General features: G+C 38.9%; 1 protein-coding gene across 8 annotated transcripts in view; it reads right to left on the minus strand.

Annotated features, from left to right (window-relative positions):
- Fam126b (family with sequence similarity 126, member B) overlaps positions 1-23,767 on the minus strand; it is a 63,528-nt gene that overhangs the window by 33,377 nt on the left and 6,384 nt on the right. For 3 of the 8 annotated variants that reach the window (NM_172513.3, NM_001310598.1, NM_001310599.1), the window contains exons 2-4: positions 9,675-9,772; positions 1,795-1,875; positions 1,090-1,191 (exon numbers count right to left, since the gene is read on the minus strand). In NM_172513.3, the coding sequence (NP_766101.3) occupies positions 1,090-1,191; positions 1,795-1,845 (153 nt within the window). In that variant the 5' untranslated portion in view covers positions 1,846-1,875; positions 9,675-9,772. Of the gene's footprint in view, positions 1-326; positions 383-1,089; positions 1,192-1,794; positions 1,876-9,585; positions 9,773-23,767 lie in introns of all 8 variants that reach the window. The other 5 variants (XM_006495832.3, XM_017319657.2, XM_030252754.1 and 2 more) reach the window with 3 other exon arrangements.

Genomic DNA, 23,767 nt, shown 5'->3' on the forward strand with positions numbered 1-23,767 from the left:
TAACATTTATTATTTAGAAAATTTCATATACTCCTGACTAAAGATATGTATGTGTGTGTGAGTATGTAGTAAAAAGATATCTACACACACACACACACACACACACACACACACAGCCCTTGTCTTAAGTTTTAAAAATTCAGCAAAACACCATAGGAGAAAAAGCAGCAAATGAATCTTGCAGTAGCTGCTAGAAACAACAGCAGATGCAAGTCTGAGAGCCGATCCAGACAAAGAGACAGAAGGAGGAGTCAATAAGCAAGCTCTTGGTGGGAAGACAACAATAAAGACACTTTAAGCTAGGCTGCTGGTGAGGCGCTGGTTACCTGACCGTCTTCAAGCTCACTGCAGTACACAGCAGAGGCAGTCTCGGAGGCTGCATCTGGGAAGATAAGAAGCTACTTTCCTGTGTGTTCCTCTCATTGCCATGTTAAAGCATACATGAATCCAGTGGGAGAAAACTATACGTCACACCAGTGTGTTAATGGACAAATACTGTGTGCATTTGATGTAAGTTTACATATAGATTCAGTTGCTGCATTTTCTATCTTCTATCAAAGGTTGAATAACAGTTGACTGTTACTCTAAATTCATTGGTCTTTGCTATTTAGATTTTTAAAAGCATGTCCTCTGATAATTTTCAGTTAAACTTAATAAATAGCATACTTTTGTGATATCAGCTTACAATTGATCAGAGTTGCTTATAAACATCAGTACAGTACTAAGAAGTAAGAGTAAATGATATTTAAAAAAGAAGGCTGAACCAGTATACGGTAAAAATTTGGTTTTCAGAGAAGGAACATTATAGAACATGAAGAAAACAATACATTAAGTAAATAATCCATTGAGATGAAGATAAGTGAAGTTGAGAATCAAGGCATACCACCTTCATTAGGACAAAAGATCACAGCACTTTCAAATGTAAAGGTGGGGGTGGGGAAGCCAAAGCAACTATCAGGATGAAAAAGAGAAGGAAGAGGCTTTCCAGCTCCACAAGTCAGACAAAACTACAAACTTACATGTATGTGATTTTGGTACACAGATTTCATCTCGCTATTTAGAACTTACTTTTCTTATAAGCTTTCCTACCTCATTGTTTGAATCCTGAATAACTTTATAGAGAGCTGGTACAAGGGCTTTTTTCCGGTGCAAGGTTGCTGCATAACTGGTAATCTGAGTGTCAGGTAATGCCTACGATAAAACCACCAAAGGACAGTAAAATGAATCTAATATTTAGGAAACAAATCTATTTTACATGAGTGCCACTTGAGTAAGAGTCAAATAAGAACATTTAAAACAATTAATATAATTAACATAAAATAATTAACATGCAAGTTTTCTAGCTACTTATCCATGACAAATAATGACAAGTTACATATTATAACTGATTTCACAAGAACATGTCATCTTAAAGCTACCCGCCTGAGAGAGCAGGATGTATCCAGTTCCTCTCTGATGCTTTCACAACACACCTAAGTATTCATGCATTACACACTTTTCCTTCAAATCTGTTTAACTTAGGAAATCAAGCAGGGAACAAATACTATTACTAAAACTTGAAGATGCCAGTCTTCTATTGAATATACCTTGGTCTTAACAACTATTTTTACTTCTACATAATTCCTTTGACCGTTATTTATACTAGGTCTACTTGAAAGGACCACAACCAGAGAAGCATTAATCCATATTCCAAAACTTCTATTTAAAAGTTTATTTGTAGGGTTCTTTATTGAACATACTAGCACCATTAAACTTCTGACATACAATTTACAGTCTTATCTCAATCCCATTTACCTTGAATTCTGATAACCATTCTTCCACAACAGCTCGTTCCGATCCCAGCATCTTCCTTTACCTTCTATTCTTCTTTTATCTCTAAAATACAATTTTTTAAAGAAATTAATCCGAAGATAACATTACCTACAGAAATTACCAAAGGTACATAAATGTATACATTTCATTAACCAAGAAAGTTATCTCGTTTATATTTTCAATAGTGTCTTACCCTCAGTTAAGAGTACAAATAAAACTTATTAAAAATAAATTCTACTTTTGAATGATATAGCAGAAACCCATTGTCTTCATCCTTGCACATTTTTCCCCACTTCAAGGTGTCCCATAAGGCATCCTCGGATTAAGGTGCCTATGACTCAGTACTGGGGAAGCTGAGGCAAGAGGACTGTGAGGGGAGGTTACTCTGGGGTATGCAGTAAGCACTAAGACAAGCCTGGACTACACAGCAACCCCCTGGATCGTCAACAACAACAACAACGCTGAAAAATGATGTCAAATCTAAAAAAAGCAAGGGTCATATAGGTAGCAAGCTGATTAAGTAGCAAAACCAAACTGAATAATAGTCTGTAAATTGTAATTCCAATTAAAGCTTACTTTTTTAAAAAAAGCCTGGAAAAAAATACATGCTCAATATTTAAATGCTTGCTATTGAGGGTAGTCTTATCTATTTAATTTTGGATTAAAAATAAGATACACTGTATTTCAATCTTCTTTGTCATTCAAAAGGAAAGAATAAGGAAAAAAACCAAGACAAATGAAAATAGAACCTGAAGAAGCAGGATTGTCTATGAAATAACTGAAACACTCTCTTACTAAAAAGATGCCCTTTCTATGTTTGTTGAATTCCGCACTAGATTTTAAAAGTAGTAATGTGTATTACTTGTACAAACAATGGTTCTATTATGACATTTCCATATATGTATATGATGAACCTTGATCCTAGTTCCCCATGCTGCACTCTCTTATTACCACCCCCAACTAAATTTCTAATTTAAAATTCCACAAAAAAAACCTCTAACTTAGAATTCCACAAAACTTCAGGGGCACTATAAAGTAATAATGTAATAAAGAATAAGAAAAGGAGTAAGATATGTCATTATTTTCTAACAAGACCTCTTAATATATACTGAAGGATTTGCCCAAGTAAAATCTAAAATTAAGATAGATGAGGGAAACCAGGTGGTGGAGGCCAACAAACAACTTTAATCCCAGCACTTGGGAGGCAGAGACAGGAGGATCTCTGAGTTTGAGGCTACCATCATCTACAGAGTAAATTACAGAACAGACAGGGCTATACAGAGAAACCCTGTTTCAGAGAAAAACAAAAACAAAAACAAAAAAGAAAAGAAAGACGAGAGAATCACAAATTATGAGATTTTAAATAAATACTAATATAAAAAATTAAGGGTCAAACGTAGTGACAGAGACCTACACATGTTAGCACTCAGGAGGAAAAGGCAGGAGAATCATGAGTTTAAAAAATAAAAATAAATAAATCAAAGGTACTGCTCCTTTTCTTTTCTTTTTAAAATTTAAGACAGGGTCTCACTGTGCATCTCTGCCTAGCAGCCTGGGACTTATGACTTAGACCAGAGTAGACTCAAAATCATAGAGATCCTGGAAAGCAAAATCCAGTACTGCCAGGGCTAAACAGAGAAACCATGGCTCAAAATAAACAGACAAACAAACACCCCAAGACAAACAAATCACAGAAACTTGGCATCTACCTCCCAAGTGCTAGGATTATAAATGGGATTATAAAGGTTTGTCACCAAGTCTAACAAAAGATATGACTCTTTTTCTTTTTTTGAGACAAGATATTTCTGTGTAGAAACCTTGTCTTGGAACTTGGCTGTCTTGGAACTCTGTAGGCCAGGGTAGCCTCAAACTTAGAAATCCTCCTGCCTCTGCCTCCAGAGTATTGGGATTAAATGTGTGCCACCATGCCTGGCTCAAAGTTTGTTTTTATGTTTGATAGTGGCACAAATGATTTTTTAAAAAGTCCTTAGAGACACATACTAAATGCTTGGTGGTGAAATGCTTGGGGTTTACCTTAAAGTAATGGGGGATCCTCTAGTGGTTCAGTCACTAACGGGGTGGTAAAGACATTGGGTATGCTATATCTCATACTGTCAACTTGATTCCTACAGAAGGAACCTCAACTGAAGAATGGCCTGTGGCTGTTATCTGTGGGGCATTTTCTTAACTGCTAATTGATGGAGGAGATTCCAGCCCACTTGTGTGTGTGTGTGTGTATATGTATGTATGTATGTATGTATGTATATATATATAAAATGTAGCTAAATGGAGACTTCAAGCAAGCACTCCTCTTGGGCTTCTGCTTCAAGCTCCTTCCTTGAATTCCTACCTTGTTTCCCTCAGTGGTGGAACTGTAAAGAGTATGATGAAGAAAACCTTTCTTTTCCAAGTTGGTTTTAATCATGGTGTTTATTAATGTAATTCAAAATAAACAAGAGGGCTGGTGAGATGGCTCAGTGGGTAAGAGCACCCGACTGTTCTTCCGAAGGTCCGGAGTTCAAATCCCAGCAACCACATGGTGGCTCACAACCATCCGTAATGAGATCTGGCGCCCTCTTCTGGAGTGTCTGAGGACAGCTACAGTGTACTTACATATAATAAATAAATCTTTAAAAAAAAAAAAAAACAAAATAAACAAGAACAGCCTCACTCAAACAATGTTTCAGTAATGACATATAAAAGAGGGGCAGAGGCCATCCAAGCAGTGACATGGGTCTCAACCTGAACCAGTCATTGCATGACCACTCCCGCAAGTTCTACACCACCATCACCCCAGCACATTTTACAGGTGGGACAGATTTGTGTAGGTTGAAGGTTTTGTGGCTGGTTTGATGCCTCAGTCAGACTGCTGGGAGCCTTGCTTGGTTATGGAAAATAGCCAGTTTGCCTCTATTACCAGGGGACTTTTTTTTTTCTTCAAATTTTTATTAGATATTTTCTTCATTTACATTTCAAATGCTATCCCGAAAGTCCCCTATACCCTCCCCCCCCCCACACACACCTTGCTCCCCTACCCACCCACTTCCACTTCTTGGCCCTGGCATTCCCCTGTACTGGGGCATATAAAGTTTGCAAGGCCAAAGGGCCTCTCTTCCCAATGATGGCCGACTAGGCCGTCTTCTGCTACATATGCAGCTAGAGACACGAGCTCTGGGGGTACTGGTTAGTTCATACTGTTGTTCCACCTATAGGGTTGCAGACCCCTTCAGCTCCTTGGGTACTTTCTCTAGCTCCTCCATTGGGGGCCCTGTGTTCCATCCAATAGATGACTGTGAGCATCCACTTCTGTATTTGCCAGGCACTGGCATAGCCTCATACGAGGCAGCTATATCAGGGTCCTTTCAGCAAAATCTTGCTGGCATATGCAATAGTGTCTGCGTTTGGTGGCTGATTATGGATGGATCCCCGGGTGGGGCAGTCTCTGGATGGTCCATCCTTTCCTCTCAGCTCCAAACTTTGTCTCTGTAACTCCTTCCATGTGTATTTTGTTCCCTATTCTAAGAAGGAATGAAGTATCTATGTGTTGGTCTTCCTTCTTCTTGATTTTCTTGTGTTTTGCAAATTGTATCTTGGATATTCTAAGTTTCTGGACTAATATCCACTTATCAGTGAGTGCATATCAAGTGAGTTCTTTTGTGATTGGGTTACCTCACTCAGGATGATATCCTCCAGATACATCCATTTGACCAGGGGACTTCTTGAGGTCACTCTCATAGAGTCTGGGAGTTCCAACTGCAGTAAGTTTCTACATCTTACCCCCAATGCTAGTATTCTCTCTTAGTACTCTCTTTCTCTGTTCCCCACTCCCCACCCTCTCCCACTCCACCCCAAAAAATCTATTTAATTTCCCCTCCCCAGGGAGATTCATGGGTCCCCTCTTGAGCCCTCCAGAGACAAGACATATCCAAAGATCCAGGATAGAACCAAAAAGGAGGGCAGGGGCTGGGGGCAATGAAATGATTTCTAATGATATTCTGCTATATTCATAAACTGGAGCCAAGCCAAACTGTCATTAGAGAAACATCATCCAGCAAATGATAGGAACAGATACAGAGACCCAGAGTCAAACATTAGGTGGGACCTAGAAAACACAGGAGAGTGAGAAGGGTTGTAGGAACCAGAGGGGTGGAGGACACCCCTGAAAAACATGGCCTCACAGAATCAACTAAGCAGTGCTCGTAGGGGCTCACAGAGACTGAATTGACAAACATGGACCCTGTATGGGCCTGAGCTTGGGCCTCTGCATATTGCTATGGTTGTGTAGCTTGTTTTGTGGACTCCTACAGGAGTAAGGGTTATCTCTGACTCTTGCCTGAGCTTGAGACAACTTTATTCCTCCTGGGTTGCCTTGGCCAGCTGTGATGTGAGGGTTTGTGCCTACTCTCCCGGGGAGGCCTACTTTTTTGTTTTGTTTTGAAGGGAAATGGAGGAGGAGAGGATCTGGAAGAGGGGAGGTGGAGGGATGGACTGGGAGAAATGGAGAGAGGGAAAATTTTGGAGATGTAATATATAAGAGAAGAATAAAAATTGGGGCAGAGGGTAAGAAAGGAGTGAATTAGATACAAATATTTATAAACATGTGTACACATGTCTCTTTGTGAATATGTGCAGTGAGTATAAGTACCTGCAGAGGCCACAAGGGGGCATCAGATTCCCTTGAACTTGAGTTACAGGTGGTTCTGAGCCACATCAGATGTGGGTGTTAGGAATCAGACTCAGGTCCTCTGCAAGAGCAGTATGCACTCTTAACCACCGAGTTATCTCTTCAGCCCCTTGTATTGGAAATAAAATGCAACTGACCTTAAGCTGATAGCCATTTTAGTAATCAGTACACAAACTTAATTATATTATTCTATCTACTTTGTTACAGCTTGAAATGTCTTATAATGAACAACAAAAACTAAATATTTGAATATGAAAATCCCGATATAAGAGATATAAAACAAGGGTCTTACATTTATTCACTTACTTATGTTTGTAGGTAGGCTATGGAGAGTAGAGTGTACATGTATCGACTGCTCTGAGATCTAAGCAAAACTATGAATCCCTACTTCAGAAAAAGGAAACTAGGGCTAGGTTGTGGCTCAGTTGGTAGGATGCCTGCCTAGTTTGTTCCCACCATACAGTGAGAACAGAAATACCAATACAGTCTAATGGGTTAAAGAGAATTTTGGTCTATAAAATATGTGTTTTTGGAAGAGTTTTTTCTCTGTCATCTCAAACTCCTTGTTTATAAAATGAGGACAATAGAAGTATCTATGACAAAAGTTTTTTAGTTTTTGTCTGTTTTGGTTTTTTGAGACAAAGGCTTACTAGGAAGCCCTAGCTGGCTTGAAACTCGAAACTCAGTGTGTAGACCAGGCTGACCTCTAACTCATGGTGATCCTCCTGCCTCTGCTTCTACAGTGCTAGGGTGAAAGGCATATGCTGCATACCTAGCTGACAAGAGAGGTTATTTATTTATTTATTTATTTATTTAAAGAACAAATAACCCGGGGCTGGAGTGATGGCTCAGCAGGTAAGAGCACTGACTGCTCTTCCAAAGGTCGTGAGTTCAAATCCCAGCAACCACATGGTGGCTCACAACCACCCGTAATGAGATCTGATGCCCTCTTCTGGGGTGTATGAAGACAGCTACAGTCTACTTATATATAATAATAAATAAACCTTTAAAAAAAAGAATAAATAACACACAAATTCTTAAAATAGCAATTGGCATATATCCTTCACATTAGCTGTTATTACTAGTAGTAGTTCTAAAATAATAATAATGTAATTATTTAGGTTTTTGAAAATTCAAGACGCATTTTTATTCTAGGGGTAATAATTGTTAATTATTATCTATATTAGAAATATTGTTGAATAAAATGCTAAGGACACAACAATGATGAATAAAAAGAAAATAGATGCTCTCAAATGTTTCAAGGAAATCAAAATTAGATTTAAAAAAAAGCTATAGAATTACCAGTGCAACACATGAGATAATAATAACTGTTCCTGCAAATTCTAAACTTGATTAAAAAAAAATTGCCAGGCATGGTGGCACATTACTTTAACCCCAGCAACTGGGAGGCAGAGACAGATAGATTTCTGAGGTCAAGGCCAGCCTGGTCTACAGAGATAGTTTCAGGTGGGCTACACAGAGAAACCTTGTCTCAAATCCTATCAAACATTCACAACAAACAAACAAACTCCTGGGGAAAGACAATGAAGATATTTCCAAGTATATGTCTAAGACTTAGACTATGGCAGCTGTTATTGTGTGTATAGGGAGCTGAAGGAGAAAAACAGTCTCCAAGCAAACACTCCAAGCAAAGGAGGTACTCTGACTCTTCTAGGTTGTGAAGGGAAGACCAGAGGTTTAGTGTAATTTAAACTGGCATAGCCTATGTGCCAAGAAGCCAAGTACTGGGTAAATTTACCTTCTAACTTCCGTGTGTGTGTGTGTGGGGGGGGAGGGGGGTGGCTTACTTATCCCCCCCTTGCTTCCCAAGACCTACACGCTCTAGACTCCATAAGCATGGTGCCTGTCAGCTATAAGGAGCCATGGCCGGATTTTTGAGAGACATGAGACAGAGAGAGGGGTCTGTGATCTAACAGAATGTACTTTGGGTAGCATTAGTATCCTTACAAGTCTTTACTGATAGCATCACTTCATGAGGCAATCTGTCCTGTATTTCAAATTCATTTCTAGTATTTTCTCTAATGCTGGAGAGCCTAATGTTGGTTATCTCGCTCTCCTAATGTGGACTCATACAGTTATACACTCTTAACTTAGGACACCATCCCAGCCAAATTCATTACTCCTCATGGGGCGGGGGAGATAGTAAAGGAATGCATACATATACAACCATAGTGTCAGAACTCAATTAGGTTGAAAAGTGTGTGACATGTGGTTGTACGTTCTATGATGGTGAATTTATATAATGTCTATTCCTTAGTTGGTATGGGTATAAGGCTGATGGCATTGAGCCCCCTCCCCCTCACCCATTCTGGAGACTTCATAAAACATATGTCAGGATGCTGGATCTGGTCGTCAGACTCCATGTAACAGGAGCACTGCCTTTGCAATTTTCTTGCTCTTTGTCCCTATTTTGAACTTTGATAGTATAAGGCTTTCATTAACATGGCCCTATCAGCCATTTCTGAATTCTAACCAACTGTTTTCCTGGGTAGATTCAACTCAGTGATTCTGCTTACTCCCCATTCTCCTCTTGACCTGTCCTGGCATGTGTTTTCTATGAAAACAGTGGGACTGTCGGGGTGTGCGCAAGACCTTGCGTTAAAGCGAAATAGAATTGGGAAGAAGTATTTATTTGGGCTCTTTTTTCTCTTCTAGTCCCTCTTGCTAAGGATGACCTTGAATTGAACTCCTGATCATCCTGTCTCTACCTCCTAGGTAGTAGGATTACAGGCATAAAACAACACCTGGCTTTGACTTTGCATATTTGTACATTATTAATAAACACTAGAAAGAGCAGTTTATTTGCCATATCTCAAATAATCAGAATCTACATGTGATTATTATAACAGAAAGAGAACACAGTCGTCAGTCACAAAAATTTGCTTTGGCCAACAGTTATCCAGATGTACCCTGATATCACAATCATGCTGAATAAATGAAATAAATCAAAGTAAAATTCAGATAACATATTTCTTAAATGTAATTACTAAAATAATTCAAAACTGAATTCAAAGACAGAAAGAGGTGATCACGTAAGATAAAACTGTTTAATAAATAAAGCTACTTACCAAAGACTACCAAAAATTCTTAACATGTTTAATCATATGGGAAATGTATTCTTCATCTTTTTTTTTTTAAGTTAAGGTCATAATTTTACCTGTCTTAGGATCAGTTTTCTAAAGGAGGAGGTGGCACAGGAATGCGGCAGAGTTCAAGTGTGGAATTCATTTGTTGAGAGTTAAATATTCTCCAATTCTATAAAAAATTAAAAAAACCAAATAGTAAGAAAATATTCTCAAGAACAGATACAAAAAAATTTAAGTGGCAAATTCATAAAACAGTTCTTCATTTGTGTGTGTGTGTGTGCAGTACGTGTGGGTGTGTGCAAGAGCTGATGGTACATGTGTGTGTATGTGTAAGGCTGCACACACCTGCAAACAATCATGTGGAAGATATTGAGCAGCATCCACCTCTATTGCTCCCTGCCTGATCCCCATCACACTGGGGTTACAGACACAGGCAGAAACACCTGGCTTTTTACATTCAACTCAGGTCCTTGACACTTGGTCAGTAAGCACATTTACTTACTCATTGTAGCTCATCTAACATTAAAGAATAATTATAGACCCTAAAACATTCTATAATAACTAGTGTACTTGTGTATCTTCACCACATCTAAGAAAAAAAAATTGGGAGATGAAAGCCTCAATTTTAGCTTCAAGTATCCATTAATTATCTTTAAGACACTAGGTAGATTACATAATTTGCAGGAGATTCAGCTGAAAAAGAATTTATAAAGTTAAATCTTTTCCATATAAAAAACTACTGACTCTAAGCTTTGAAACATATAGTGATGCATTCTTTCTCTCACTAGAGTTTTCTTTAGGCCTCCACAGCCTCACCTACCCACCCATTTCCTACTCCTAAACTAAATAATTAAGTAACTAATGGAAAAGAGATTCTATAAACAGTCATGTTTACTTGTTTATAACAAAGATAATAGTGCAATGCACTTGGAAGAGTTTTAAATAAAAAGATCTTAGAGGTCAGTTGGCTCTCTCTGTGGAAAACAATGTACTGTGATCCTTAACCTTATACTGTTCACAAATGTAAATTCCAGAGACCAGCAAGATGGTTCACTGGGTTAAAGCACTTGCTGCCAAGTCTAATGACTGGAGTTTGATCCTGGAAACTCTCAAGGCATAGGGTAAGAACTGACTCATAAAAGCTGTGCTCAGACCTATACATGCATCTCCTAACTCCCACCTCTAATTAAATGTTTAAAAAGAAGAAAATTCCAATTAGAATGCAGATCTAAATATGTGGGGCATGTACAGCAAAATATTTGTGTAAATAACCAAATTTAAATTCTATCCTCTCCTTCCTCTTTTTTAAGACAGGATCTTACTATGTAAACAAGGTGGCCTTGAACTTATAATTTTCCTTGCCTCAACTTCCCAAGTGCTGAAATTACAGATATGCACAATCAAGCCCAACTTGGGCAAACATTTTTTTAAATAAACAAAAAGCATTGACAATGGCAACTGGACTCTTTTAAATCTGCACACACACACCCCAACAAAGAAAAAGAAAAGAAAAGAAAAGATCAACCCACAAAACCTTCAACTCAACATCTGTCTACCTATAAGAACTAGAGAGATAAAGATGGAGCTAAGACTGAGGGAATGGCTAAACAATAATTGATCCAACTTGAGACCCATCCCATGAGAGAGAGCAACTAATGTTGCTCTGCTATGCTTGCAGACAGAAGCCTAGCAATAACTGTACTCTGAGAGGTTTCATTCAGCAGCAGATAGAAAAGGATGCAGAGACCCACAACCAAACGTTGCTGCTGGAGGGGTCAAGGACACCACAAGAAGACCTATAGAATTAGCTAATCTGGGCCCTTGGTGACTCTCAGAGACTTACCCATGAACCAAGGAGCATGCAGGGGCTGGACCTAGGCCTCCCTCACATTTGTAACAGATGTGCAGCTTGGTCTCCATGTGAGTCCTTTAACAACTGGATTGAGAGCTGTTTCTGTCTCTGTCCCCTGCCACTGGATCACCTTCCCCTACTGGGACTGCCTAGTTGGGCCTCCAGTGAGAGAGGAGGTGTGTAGTCCTGCTAGGAGAAGATGTCCCAGGGTGGGGATGGTACCAAGGCGGGGGCTTCCTCTTCTCTGGGGAAGAAGAAGGGGAAGGGATAATTTCAGGAGGAATTTTTAAGGGTGAAAATGGGGAGGTGGGGGAGGGGGCACTGTGATGAGATGTAATATAAATTAAAAATATTATGAAAAAAGAAGATTATGGTCCAGATTGTTGAGTTCACATTCCTGAGTTGGCAGAATTAATATTATGAAAATGTTTATACTACTAAATTTATAGAATCAATGAAATAGCTATCAAAATGTCTATGTCCTATTTCATAGTTTTAGAGAAAACACAAGAATTCATATGGAACCAAGAACATTACTGACAGTGTTATACAACCCAACCTCAAATCCTACTATAGAGCTACAATGATAAAGAAAACTGGTACTGACATAAGAATAGACAAGTAGACCGAGACTAGAATAGAAGACCTGGAAATAAAACAGCAAAGCTAAATCCAGTTAATTTTTGACAAAGAAGGTAAAATTATACTCTTGAAAAAAAAGAACCTATCCAACAAATGGTGCTGATAAAACTGGATTTATACCTACAGAAGATAAAATTAGATTTGTATAATCCACTTTGTACACAAAATCAATTAAAAATTGGTCAGAGATCTTAATCTAAGACCAGAAACACTGGAACTTTTTAAGAAAACATGGAGATACCCTTCAAGATACTGGGTTAGCTAGGAGTTTTTAAAAGAACACCAACCATACAGGAACTAACCCCAAGTATCAACAGATGGGACTGCTCAACAATAAAAGGTTCCTCCATAGCAGAGAATGCAATCAGCAGAGTTAACAGACAGCCCACACAATGGGGGGAAATCTTGCCCAGCTACACTTCAGCAAGGTGCTGACAGCCAGAACTTACAAAGAATTACAGAAATTTAATACCACAGAATTAAAATTGTCAGTCAACAAATGGGCAAATTAACTGAATAGTTTTTTAAAAGAATACAAATGTCCAACAACTATTTTTAAAAAGCATTCAATATCCTTAGCCAGCAGGGAAATGCAAATTAAACTACACTGAGACAGCCCCTCATCCCAGCTGCCATCAATGAACTTGACAGCACTTACTGCAGTGGAGGTGCAAACTAACACAGCCATTGTGGAAATCAGTTTGCATATTTCTCAAAAAATTAAAAATAGAACTACCACATGATCCAGCTCTCTCATTCCTAGGCATATACCCAGAGAATGCCATAATCTCCCATGGAGATATTGGCACTCCCAAATTTGCTGGTTCATTTACTATAGTAAAGAATTTAAATCAACCTATTTACCCATCAACAAACAAATGAATAAATGGAAAATCTGGAAAAATATATGAGTACAATTCAGCTCTAAAAAAAGATAAAAGTTTTAAAATTTGCAGAAAAATTGACAGGCTTACAATATTTAAAGAAAGTGTGATGGTTTGTATATGCTCGTCCCAGGGAGTGGCACTATTAGAAGGTGTGGCCCTGTTGGAGTAGGTGTGGCGTTGATGGAGTAAGTGTGTCACTGTGGGTGTGGGCTTTAAGACCCCCATCCTAACTTCCTGGGAGTCAGTATTCTGCTAGCAGCCTTCAGATGAAGGTGTAGAACTCTCAGCTTCTCCTGCATGCAGCATGCCTGCCTGGATGCTGCCATGTCCCTGCCTTAATGATGATGGACTGAGCCTCTGAACCTGTAAGTTAGCCCCAATTAAATGTTGTCCTTATAAGAGTTGCCTTGGTCATGTTGTCTGTTCACAGCAGAAAAACCCTAATGAAGACAGCAAGGTCACACAATCTCCAGAAAAAAACAAAACAAAACAAAACAAAACCAAAAACCAAAAAGCAAACACTCTAGAGAAATGCAGAGGATCCACTGCTAATGGCCACAACAAAACTAGCTAGTATTTAGGGTATGTTAGGAAACTACCAGAATCCAGAAAAAGAACTCTATAAATTATTAGGGTTCATAACTCACAAAATGCCTTTAAAAGTGCTCCTTTCCGCCAATCAGATTACAGATTGGTTAAAGACTACAGACTCCATCCTAAGTATGGAGTAGTAGTAGGAAGGAGAGAGCAGTAAAAAGAGAGGAGAGGAAAGGAGAGTTTTACTAAGACAGTGATGCAGAGACAGGTAGTAGAGCGAGAACAAGCTTGACACAGGCAAAGACAGAATAGGCCAGAGAATGAGAAGATGCCAGAAGATCAGAACAGATTGCCGAAATTAGTATGAGACAAGCAGAGCAACTGAGGGAAAAAAAAAAAATGAGAGAAACCAGATTGAATCCATCAGCATGGAGAGGAGTTCTTAGCCAGAACTGGCCAGCCAGAGTTCAGAAAAAGCTAAAAAGGATGAGTTTATCTAGCAGTAAGTTTCACAGGCTGAAACCATTCTAGGCCTAGATAAGATTGTACAGGGGCTAGAAGCTTCCAGGGTTAGGCCTAGCTTAGCAGACTGAGACAGTAAGCTTCCAAGATGACAACTAGAGCAGGAGAATAAAAGTTATTTTTACAATGATTTACTACCTATTTTGTCCCATTAGAATATAAGCACAAGCTACATGTGGGAAGAAGTATTTACTCACTATTATATCCACAATGTCTACAGAGAGTAATAGTCATTTCGTATACAAGCAAGGAAAGAAAAGATTATGTAAATGGTACTGAGGCAAGAAATAGGGCAGAATAAGGTCCAGTAAAACCTCAGTCAAAGGCTGAGATTAGTACATCAAAGACACCAGTCAAGAGAGGAAGATGGAAAGCTCCCTAACCAAGACTGCCAGATAACAGATAAAGAGCTAAACAAGCCTATTATCATGCAAATGCAAGAAAAAGTGGGTGCTCTGCAAACAGCTAAGGAAGGGTCACAGTCCTCTCACTACTGAGCTTCTAATCTAACGTTAGCCCGATGTCTGCATTACTATCAATCTACACACCCCGTCTTATTCCTTGTTCTAGAATACATGAACATGGAAATCATAGATGGTGGTGGTGAGAACAGAGCAATGCTTCAAAGACCTGGCCTCTATAAAAGCAATGAAGTGTTAGAAACATTGTCAGACTAAAGTTTTTCACAATTGTGGAAATTGGCCCAAAGCAAACTTTGAAGTATATATTCTAAAAAGTAGCTGTGGAGATGTCTAGGGCGCTTGCCATGCAAGTCTGAGGGCTACAGTTCACAGTCAGAATCTGCAATCTCAAATAGAGTAAATAGAAGTGTGTTTATAATCTTAACATTCCTAAAGGGAGATGGGTGTTGGAGACAAGAAAGTTCCAGCTTGAATAGAAACTATCAACAGCAAGAGACCCTGCTTCAAATAAGGGAGAAGGTTAAGGACCAATAGTCTCACAAATCATACAAGTTATATACATATATACCATATCCATATCACCCACACATGGGGGTGTGAATCTTAGTCAAAACCAGAGAGTTCGGTAGAATTTATATGTACCCCATCTGCCTTTACCACAATAGCTCTGAAATCAAAACAGCCATAATTACAGTGAAAACCACAGGGGGCAGCCACTGAAGGACACAAGGGGTTAAAGTGTCTTTAAGGCTTCATTCCCAGAAAATGTAATCATATGACCTATTGGCAAGTTTCTGGAAGATCCCACCTACAAAGCTATCATTGCCTAGTACTGAGCTGGAGCCAATGTCAAAAGCCATCTTCTAGAGGCAGTTGTTGAAAATGGGAACTTTTTTTTCCCCTTAGAAACATCATGGCTCCTTAAGTACTGGGAAAACAAATGGAACAAATGTTTCGACAAACAAAAAGATTAAAAAGAAAATCTAGAGACCAAGCTGTGTTTAGAAGATTGAGGCAGGAGAATCAAGAGTTCAAGGTCATTCTCAGCGATGAGAGACCCTAACTCAATGAAACAGAGAAGAATCCTAGAGATGAGATGGTCACAGGCATTCCCAAGAATCTAGAAGGTACTATCCAATTCTGAAGGACCTATATAAACATGCCAAGTATACTGTATATTTAAGTAATATAGACACAGAATTAATCGAAGTGTAAAAAATAAATGCCAAGAAAATATGCTGAAATTTAGAATAAATATTTGAACATTAAACAAACATTTAAAGAAGCTGGTATTCAAAGAATGGAATCAAAAAAGGTAATCTCTCGATTTTAATAGCATTTTAACCTCTATAAAAATGCCCATTCTTATTTAGTTAACAGACACAATTCAAAACAAGCTTTTAAGGTCAAAATATGTAAGCTAAATTGATATTATCCCTTTTGTGTTTTTCTCTCCATTTTTATTGCAGTATATAAAAATTTAGTCCCTTATCTAAGGGTACAGTTGGGTGATGTTAACATTGTATTCATAAGGTTGTATAATCATCACCATCTATCCTCATAGTCTTTTCATTTTGTGAAACTTAAATTCTATAACCACTAAACAATATTCCCATGTTGTCTCTGGCCTCACTCATTCCCTAGTAGCCACCATTCTACTGTATGTCTACTTGGTTTTTGAGCACTCTAAGTACCACATACAAGAAGAACCAGTATTCTGTGTGACCAGTTAATGTCTCAGTATAAAAGCTTCAAAATTAATACCTGTTATAGAATACTGCAAAATGTCCTTCCTTGTTAAGGCTAGATAATATTCCAGTGCATGTATAGAACATTTTACATCTTGCTAATCAATTCATCTGTTAATGGGTACTTGAATTGCTTCCAAGTTTTAGGTATTGTGAATGATGTCACTATGAACATGGGTATACAAATATTTTAAGACCCCGCCCTTAATTACTTTGGTATTATACACAATGCAATCTCTAAACGAGAAGGCAGAAAACTTTAATGCAGCATGGGGTGCTGGGAATTGAACCTAGTCCTCTGGAAGAGCAGTCAGTGCTCCTAACCCTGAGCTATCCCTCTAGCCTCTAAGGCTTTATATATGCTCAGCCTAAATTTTCTCCTTACAGATTTGTACATTAGCCTGATGGTGGTGGTGGCCTTTAATCCCAGCACTCTGGAGGCAGAGGCAGATGGATATTTGTGAGTTTGAGGCCAGCCTAGTATACATAGTTAGTTCTAGGGCAGCCAGGGCTATACAGAGAAACCCTGTTTCAAATAGCCAAGGGAAAAAATTGTGTATCATCATAGGGTTTATTTTTATATTTAGTATTTTATGTTTGTTTATATATATTTATATATTTAGTTTAGTATCTTATAACATGTGCTATACTGGTGTCTTAATTAGGGTTACTATTGTTATAGTGAAACACTATGACCAAAGGTTGGGGAGGAAAGGGTTTGTTTGGCTTATGCTTTACATATCACTGTTCATCACTAAAAGAAGGCAAGTTAGGAACTCAAACAAGGTAGGAACCTAGAGGCAGGAGCTGATGCAGAAGCCAAGGATGGTGCTGTTTACTGGCTTGCTCCCCATGGCTTACTCAGCCTACTTATAACCCCAGGACTACTTGTTTAGGGGTGGCCCCACCCATAATGGGGCAGGCCATCCTACATCAATCATTAATTTTTAAAAAATGCCCTACAGGTTTACCTACAGTCCAATCCCCCCCCCCCCCACACACACACACACACAGGGTTTCTCTCTGTAGCCTTGGTTGTCCTGGAACTCACTCTGTAGACCAGGCTGGCCTCGAACTCAGAAATTTGCCTCCCTCTGCCTCCCAAGTGCTGGGATTAAAGGCGTGTGCCACCACGCCCGGCCCTACAGTCCAATCTTATGGAGGCATTTTCTTAATTGAGGGTCACTCCTTACCATGACTCTAGCTTATGTGAAGTTGACATAAAACTAGTCAGCACACCGGTGCTATTTCAGACATTTTACATAATCTACCTATTACCCCAATTCTACAGATGAGAAAACAAGCACTGAGAGAGTCAATTGTTTTCCCAAAGTCACATAATTAGTAAATAGTGAAGCCAACAAATTAGCTTGACTCTAAGAACTGTTCTTCCTCCGGAGACAGGGTCTTGCACTATCTAGTTTAAGCTGGTCTCAAACTTGCAATTCTGCTTTAAAGGTAATTAAATTACAGCCACACCTGGCAAGACTACCCAATCTTTGAAGATCCCATCCATAGAATATCACACATGTTGATTATGCTGAGAACATCATGTTTATTCCACTTGGTCAGCAAGGTCCTTTAGTAAAAGTTACATTTATGCCACATATTAGAATAACTGTATGACAATTTAGCAGTTTTCCATATTAATGATACTCTTGGAATATACCAAAATATGCCCTTCAAATGAATGGCTCAGCTAGCCTTTAACACCGAGAAAAAAGCTGTTCTGGTTAGTCGTAATTAATTGTCAATTTGACTGGATTTAGAAGCACTATGGAAACACACTTTTGCATGTGTCTTTTGAGAGTATTTCCAGAAAGGTTTAACTGAAAAGGGAAGAATCCCTGAATGTGGGAGGTACCCTGAGCTGGGGTTCTGGACTGAAGTGAGGGCAATGAGCTGACCAGCATTTTCTCTTTACTTGCTGGGAGTGAAATGTGACCAGCTGCCTGACACTCCTGCTGCCAAGATCTGCCCACCATGTCGGACTCTGCCTTAAACCATGAGCCAAAATAAACCCGTCCTTCCTTCTCTTGTTCTTGTCAGGCATTTGTCACAAGAATGAAAAAAATAATACACAAGTTATCTGAAAGGCTATCTTAAATTCTAGAAATAATCATGTTACTATGTTGCTTTGTCACATTCCCACATAACCCAGAAGGCTGTTAGTTTTAAAAGAGGTCCAAGACAAGAACAAGCAACAAATCAAGATGGCAGTACAACTATGTTATCATTTGGCCCTTAAATCCAGCAAACTTAATGGTATTCAAACATCTATGACAGATAAGGTAGTTAGATAAAGCTACCAGTAGGTCCCTATAGAGAAGTCACAACATGAGACTATAGGTTAAGAACTCCACATAAAGCAAGGGTTCTCAGCCTTGGCACAGCCTGCATTTTGGTCATCTCTGACATTGTGAGAGACTGTTCCCTGCATACAAGGTAGGATGTTTAGAGCATCCCAAGCCACTACTCACTAGAGGCCACTCACATTTTCTCTAAATTTGACAAAATATCTCCAAATACCATCAAATATCCCCTTGGGAGCAAAACTGCCCTAGCTGAGAACTACTACCGTAAAGAAAGGAACTATGCCTCGTGAGGATGATCATTCTCCTTTCAAGAAAAACAGCTTCACGCCTGGCTTTTGGACCCTGTAGGAAAGTAAGCTCCCAATGCTCCCAGCGTGACCAACTGAGTGTCTGCTCCACCAAGCCACAAGGTTGATGTGCCAGCAGCATTTCCTCATTAATGGAAATGACAGACACACATTGGTTCTTTTCTCCTCTTCAGTGCACAAAAGAGGACTTGATTTCTCTATCTTCCAGTTAGATGTGAATTGATGACTTGTTTTTTTTTTTTTTTTTTAAAGATTTATTTATTTATTTATTTATTTATTATATGTAAGTACATTGTAGCTGTCTTCAGACACTCAGAAGAGGGGGTCAGATCTTGTTACGGATGGTTGTGAGCCACCATGTGGTTGCTGGGATTTGAACTCTGGACCTTCGGAAGAGCAGTCGGGTGCTCTAACCCACTGAGCCATCTCACCAGCCCAACTTGTTTTTTTTAAAGATTTATTTATTATTATTATATCTAAGTACACTGTAGCTGTCTTCAGATGCACCAGAAGAGGGCATCAGATCCCATTACAGATGGTTGTGAGCCACCATGTGGTTGCTGGGATTTGAACTCAGGACCTTCGGAAGAGCAGTCGGTGCTCTTAACCACTGAGCCATCTCTCCAGCCCCTGATGACTTGTTTTAATCAAAAGGTAAAAACAACTTTTATAAAGGCATTTCACTGCCAGAAAGCAATATTTAGCATATCAGTCCCTTGCTGTTCTGATAACCAACAGAGTCAAGAGGATGCACTGCTGACCCAACAAGTGAAGACAGCTGCCTGTAACCACCGAAGCCTGCAGCAGATTTCACAAAGCAATAAATACACTCTTTTCTTTAAAATCAATCAATCAATCCATCAATCGATCAATCAAACCAAAGCTATTATTTGAAGATTGGTTGTTACTGTGACATTATCAGGTAACCCTGACTACAGCAGTTATACAACAAAATTACAGCAAAACACAAGAGAAAACAAATCGCTCTAGAATCTATGGCTTTTTACTGATACTACATGTCACCCCACCTTATTCTATGGCCTTGTAAACTTCCCTACTTTGGTTTGTGTGTGGTTTCATAAAATAAACTGGAATTACTACAACAAAGTAGCCGACTAGGAAGAAGAAAAGGAAATAGCCCCCAGCAGGCTCAGCTTCACATGATATATAAAGATATAAAAAGAAAGAAGTGAAAAAGAGAGGTGACCAGAGATATGGATATAAAGCCATTTTGGCTAAATTTTTTTAAATTAATACTTCCCTTCCTTACTGGGCTTATGAACAAATGGCCCCATTAGTAGGGCTAGGATATAAATTAAACAATCCTTTAAAAACAAAATAAGGTGGCTGGTGAGATGGCTCAGCGGGTAAGAGCACTGGTCCTGAGTTCAAATCCCAGCAACCACATGGTGGCTCACAACCATCCGAAATGAGATCTGATGCCCTCTTCTGGTGTGTCTGAAGACAGCTACAGTGTACTTACATATAATAATAGATAAATCTTTAAACACAAAACAAAACCAGTCTTGCTAAGCAACCCAATTTGTAGTCCTGCCTAAGCCTCTGAGTACTAGAATAACATGTGAGTACCCTCACACTCTGCATTCCCTCATCAATGCAGATCAACAATTCCATGAGAAACTAGGCTGTCTCACTTCTCCAAGCGTTGTCTGTACTCCTCTCCTCTTGGGGATACCTTTAACCATGTGCTTACTAGCCTACCCCCTTGTCAACTCTCAAATGAAGAATCACCTCCTCGTACAAAGCGTCCCCCTCCATCAATGCAGCCTTCCTCTCCCACCCCAAGTTGTCAGCCCAGGGTCCAGAGCTGTGAAAAGAACTCTTAATACTAAAAAAGAACAAATTATAATTTTTTTATCAACCTATAACTAAGATTTATATTTTCATTAAATTATGAATGTACAAAGTTTTCTGTGATTTGAATTCTAATAGAAATTACTGGTATTTTCATTGTCAAATTAATAGTTATTAGAGACATTAAAATGTCATTTGTGTTTATTACCATTTCATGATATATTTCTGCCCCAACCTTGGCTAAAAATATTGCCAATCTCACTTAGCCAGACATATAGTTAAACATTATCTTAGGTGTTTCTTTGAGGTGCCTGTGGGTGGCAGTTAACTATCTGTAAACTAAATGAAACACAGTTCCTTTGCTTGAGGTGCTCCATTCAATTGGAGGCCCACGTAGAACAAAAAATGCAAAACCTCCCCCAGGTAAAAGTGTGTTCTTCCTGCCTGAATATGTCTTTTCCCTAGGACATCACCATTTTCTTGTCCTTGGGGGTCAAATTTTTTCCCTTTCTGCATCTCAAGCCAGACAGTTTTGGTTTAGAGTAACTACATCATCTCTGGCTCTTAGGCATTTGGACACTGACAGGAACTACACTATCAGCTCTGTTGAGCTGCTTGCCAATTATCTTGCAGTTCTTGAGACTGGTTAACTTAGTCACATGAGTCAATTTCTAACCAGTTTCATGATGAATCACACAGAAGCATCCTTTATTGGTGGCCGTTTTTCTGAAAAAGACTGATTAAAGTTCCTTAAAGGTGAAAATATATGTTAGAACCATCTCCTGAACCTTTGGGAACAGAGAATGCTTATATGAGGTGGTATATCAGTATGCATTCTTTAGAATAGTAACATCGAAGATTAATGAATACACAGATATTAAATCAGGGGACAAATGTTAGTGGCATATAGAATACAAGAGAGTGGCTCTTAGGACTCCACTCTTTAGGGATTAGGGAACAGCCCTGACCTTCTACCTCAGAACATGAAAAGTTAATTCCTTTCCATTTAATAATACCCCTCCAAAAAGGTCACCTCTTACACCTTGTAAAAACTGCTGTGGTAAACAAAGGCAGAATGGTAGCTATTTCCAATATACCTAAAAATGTAAATCTTTTTCCCCCTCAAAAACTTGCATAGACGTTTTTAACTACAACTGTTCTAGAGCAGAGAGTATGTCTATTTGGTTTGCATTTCTAGTTCTTAATAAGATCAAGTACACAGAAGTTAATTCATATTAAATGAACAGCTTAGCAACAGGCAATCAACAGCAGACACAATAAAGAGGAAAAGAAGCAAATATGAAAAAGATTACCGACTTATATACAACATAGGGCCCTATCCCTGAGCCCTGATCTAGTCTCTACACTCAACTAAGCAATTTCTAAACTTTATTTGCAAGCATGTGTAATGAAAGACTAAGTTCTACTCATTAAAATCAAAGAAGTTCTGCATAGGGTTTCTAAAAGATTTTCCTTAAAAGATCAGTGTGCCCATTTTGTGTTTCTTTCTTCTGCCTAGAACCGGTCAGCCAGTATTACTAGGTGATCTTGAGACTGGAAGACACAGAGTATAAACCAGGCAAAAGGAAACAAGGGAGGAGCCTGGATCCCTAACAACTCTTAAGTGTATCAGTCCTACACTTATTTCTGATTTTTAAAAATTTAAACAAAGAAGCGAACTATATTTTTAGAGCAGAGGTTACTTGTTTCTTATCTGATTTTTATCTTTTATTTATCTTTTGGTTTTGTTTGTTTTGTTTTTTGAGACAGAATTTCTCTGAATAGCCCTGACTGTCCTGAAATTCACTCTATAGACTAGGGCTGGCCTCAAACTCACAGAGATCTGCTTGCCTCTGCCTCCAGAGTGCTGGGATTAAAGGTGTGCAACACCACTGCCAGGCTTTCTTATTTGTTTTTAGCAGCCAAATACAATTCCCAACTGGTAAGGAAGAAAGCTGGCTTTAGCAATAAATCTGTGGTGCTAGGCACCTTGAGCCACTTCAGCTATGCCTCAATTGAACGCAGATAAAGTGTCAGTTATTTCTACTATCATGGAAAGGGCAGGAAGAAAGCAAGACTGGCTGAAGAGTCACTATTCTCTGAGGGCACACCACAATTACAATTCAGCTGAAGGGTTAAAGGAATCCAGTACACTGACAACTGTCATACTACAGCACTGCGCTCTCTCTCTCTCTCTCTCTCTCTCTCTCACTGACACTAAAGGTTCTGGTGAGAAGCTCACTACAATGACAGCTGTCATACTACATAGAGTACTGCACTCTGACACTCAGTACTGACATTGCAGGTTATAGTACAGAAAAGTGATGCAGCTTGCAAAACTTAACAGAAAAACAAAACTGCAAGAAAATCAGAATTATAATTTTTTTTACTGAAAAGATGTTTAAAAGTTGTTTAAGGAGCTAAAGACATGGGTCAGAAGTTAAGAAAATCGGTTGTTCTTTCAGAGGGTCCAGGTCAATTCCCCTCTCATATGGCAACTCACAACTGCCTGTAAAACCAATTCCAGGGATTCTGATGCCCTCTGCTGGCCACCATAGGCACCACATGCACACAGTACACAGACATGCAAGTATAGCACATATATACAAATTTCAACGGACTCAGATTTAAACTTGAAGAAACACTGATATAGCAAAAGTTAAGGCTGATTTTCATTATCACATTTTTCTAATTCATAAAAATTCAACAAATCTTTCATGATTTTCATTTAATGTCTTCTGCACTTGTATTTTAAACTTTAGGCTATTTTTGCAATTCTTTATTTTTGCATGGGTATGTGTATGGGTCACAGTGTCACTATGTATGTTGGTGATAAGAGAACAACTTTTAGGAGCAGTTTCCTCCTTTCACCTTGATGTGTGTTTGGGGACTGAGCTCAGGTCATCAGGCTTGGAGTTGAGAGCCTTCATCCACAGTCATCTTGCCAGCCCCATGCTTTTAAGTTCTTACTTGATGTCTTAGCAAAACTTTTCATAAATTCTTACAGAGATTAAGTCATTAATGGAAATTCTCTACTCACATTGTTCACACTGACCTAGGGCTCTTCAGCACACATGTCTATAATGCACTACTGACAAACTACATCCCTAGCCTCT

This window comes from Mus musculus, chromosome 1, assembly GCF_000001635.26.
Source record: "Mus musculus strain C57BL/6J chromosome 1, GRCm38.p6 C57BL/6J".
In the NCBI taxonomy this organism is placed as follows: Eukaryota; Metazoa; Chordata; class Mammalia; order Rodentia; family Muridae; genus Mus; species Mus musculus.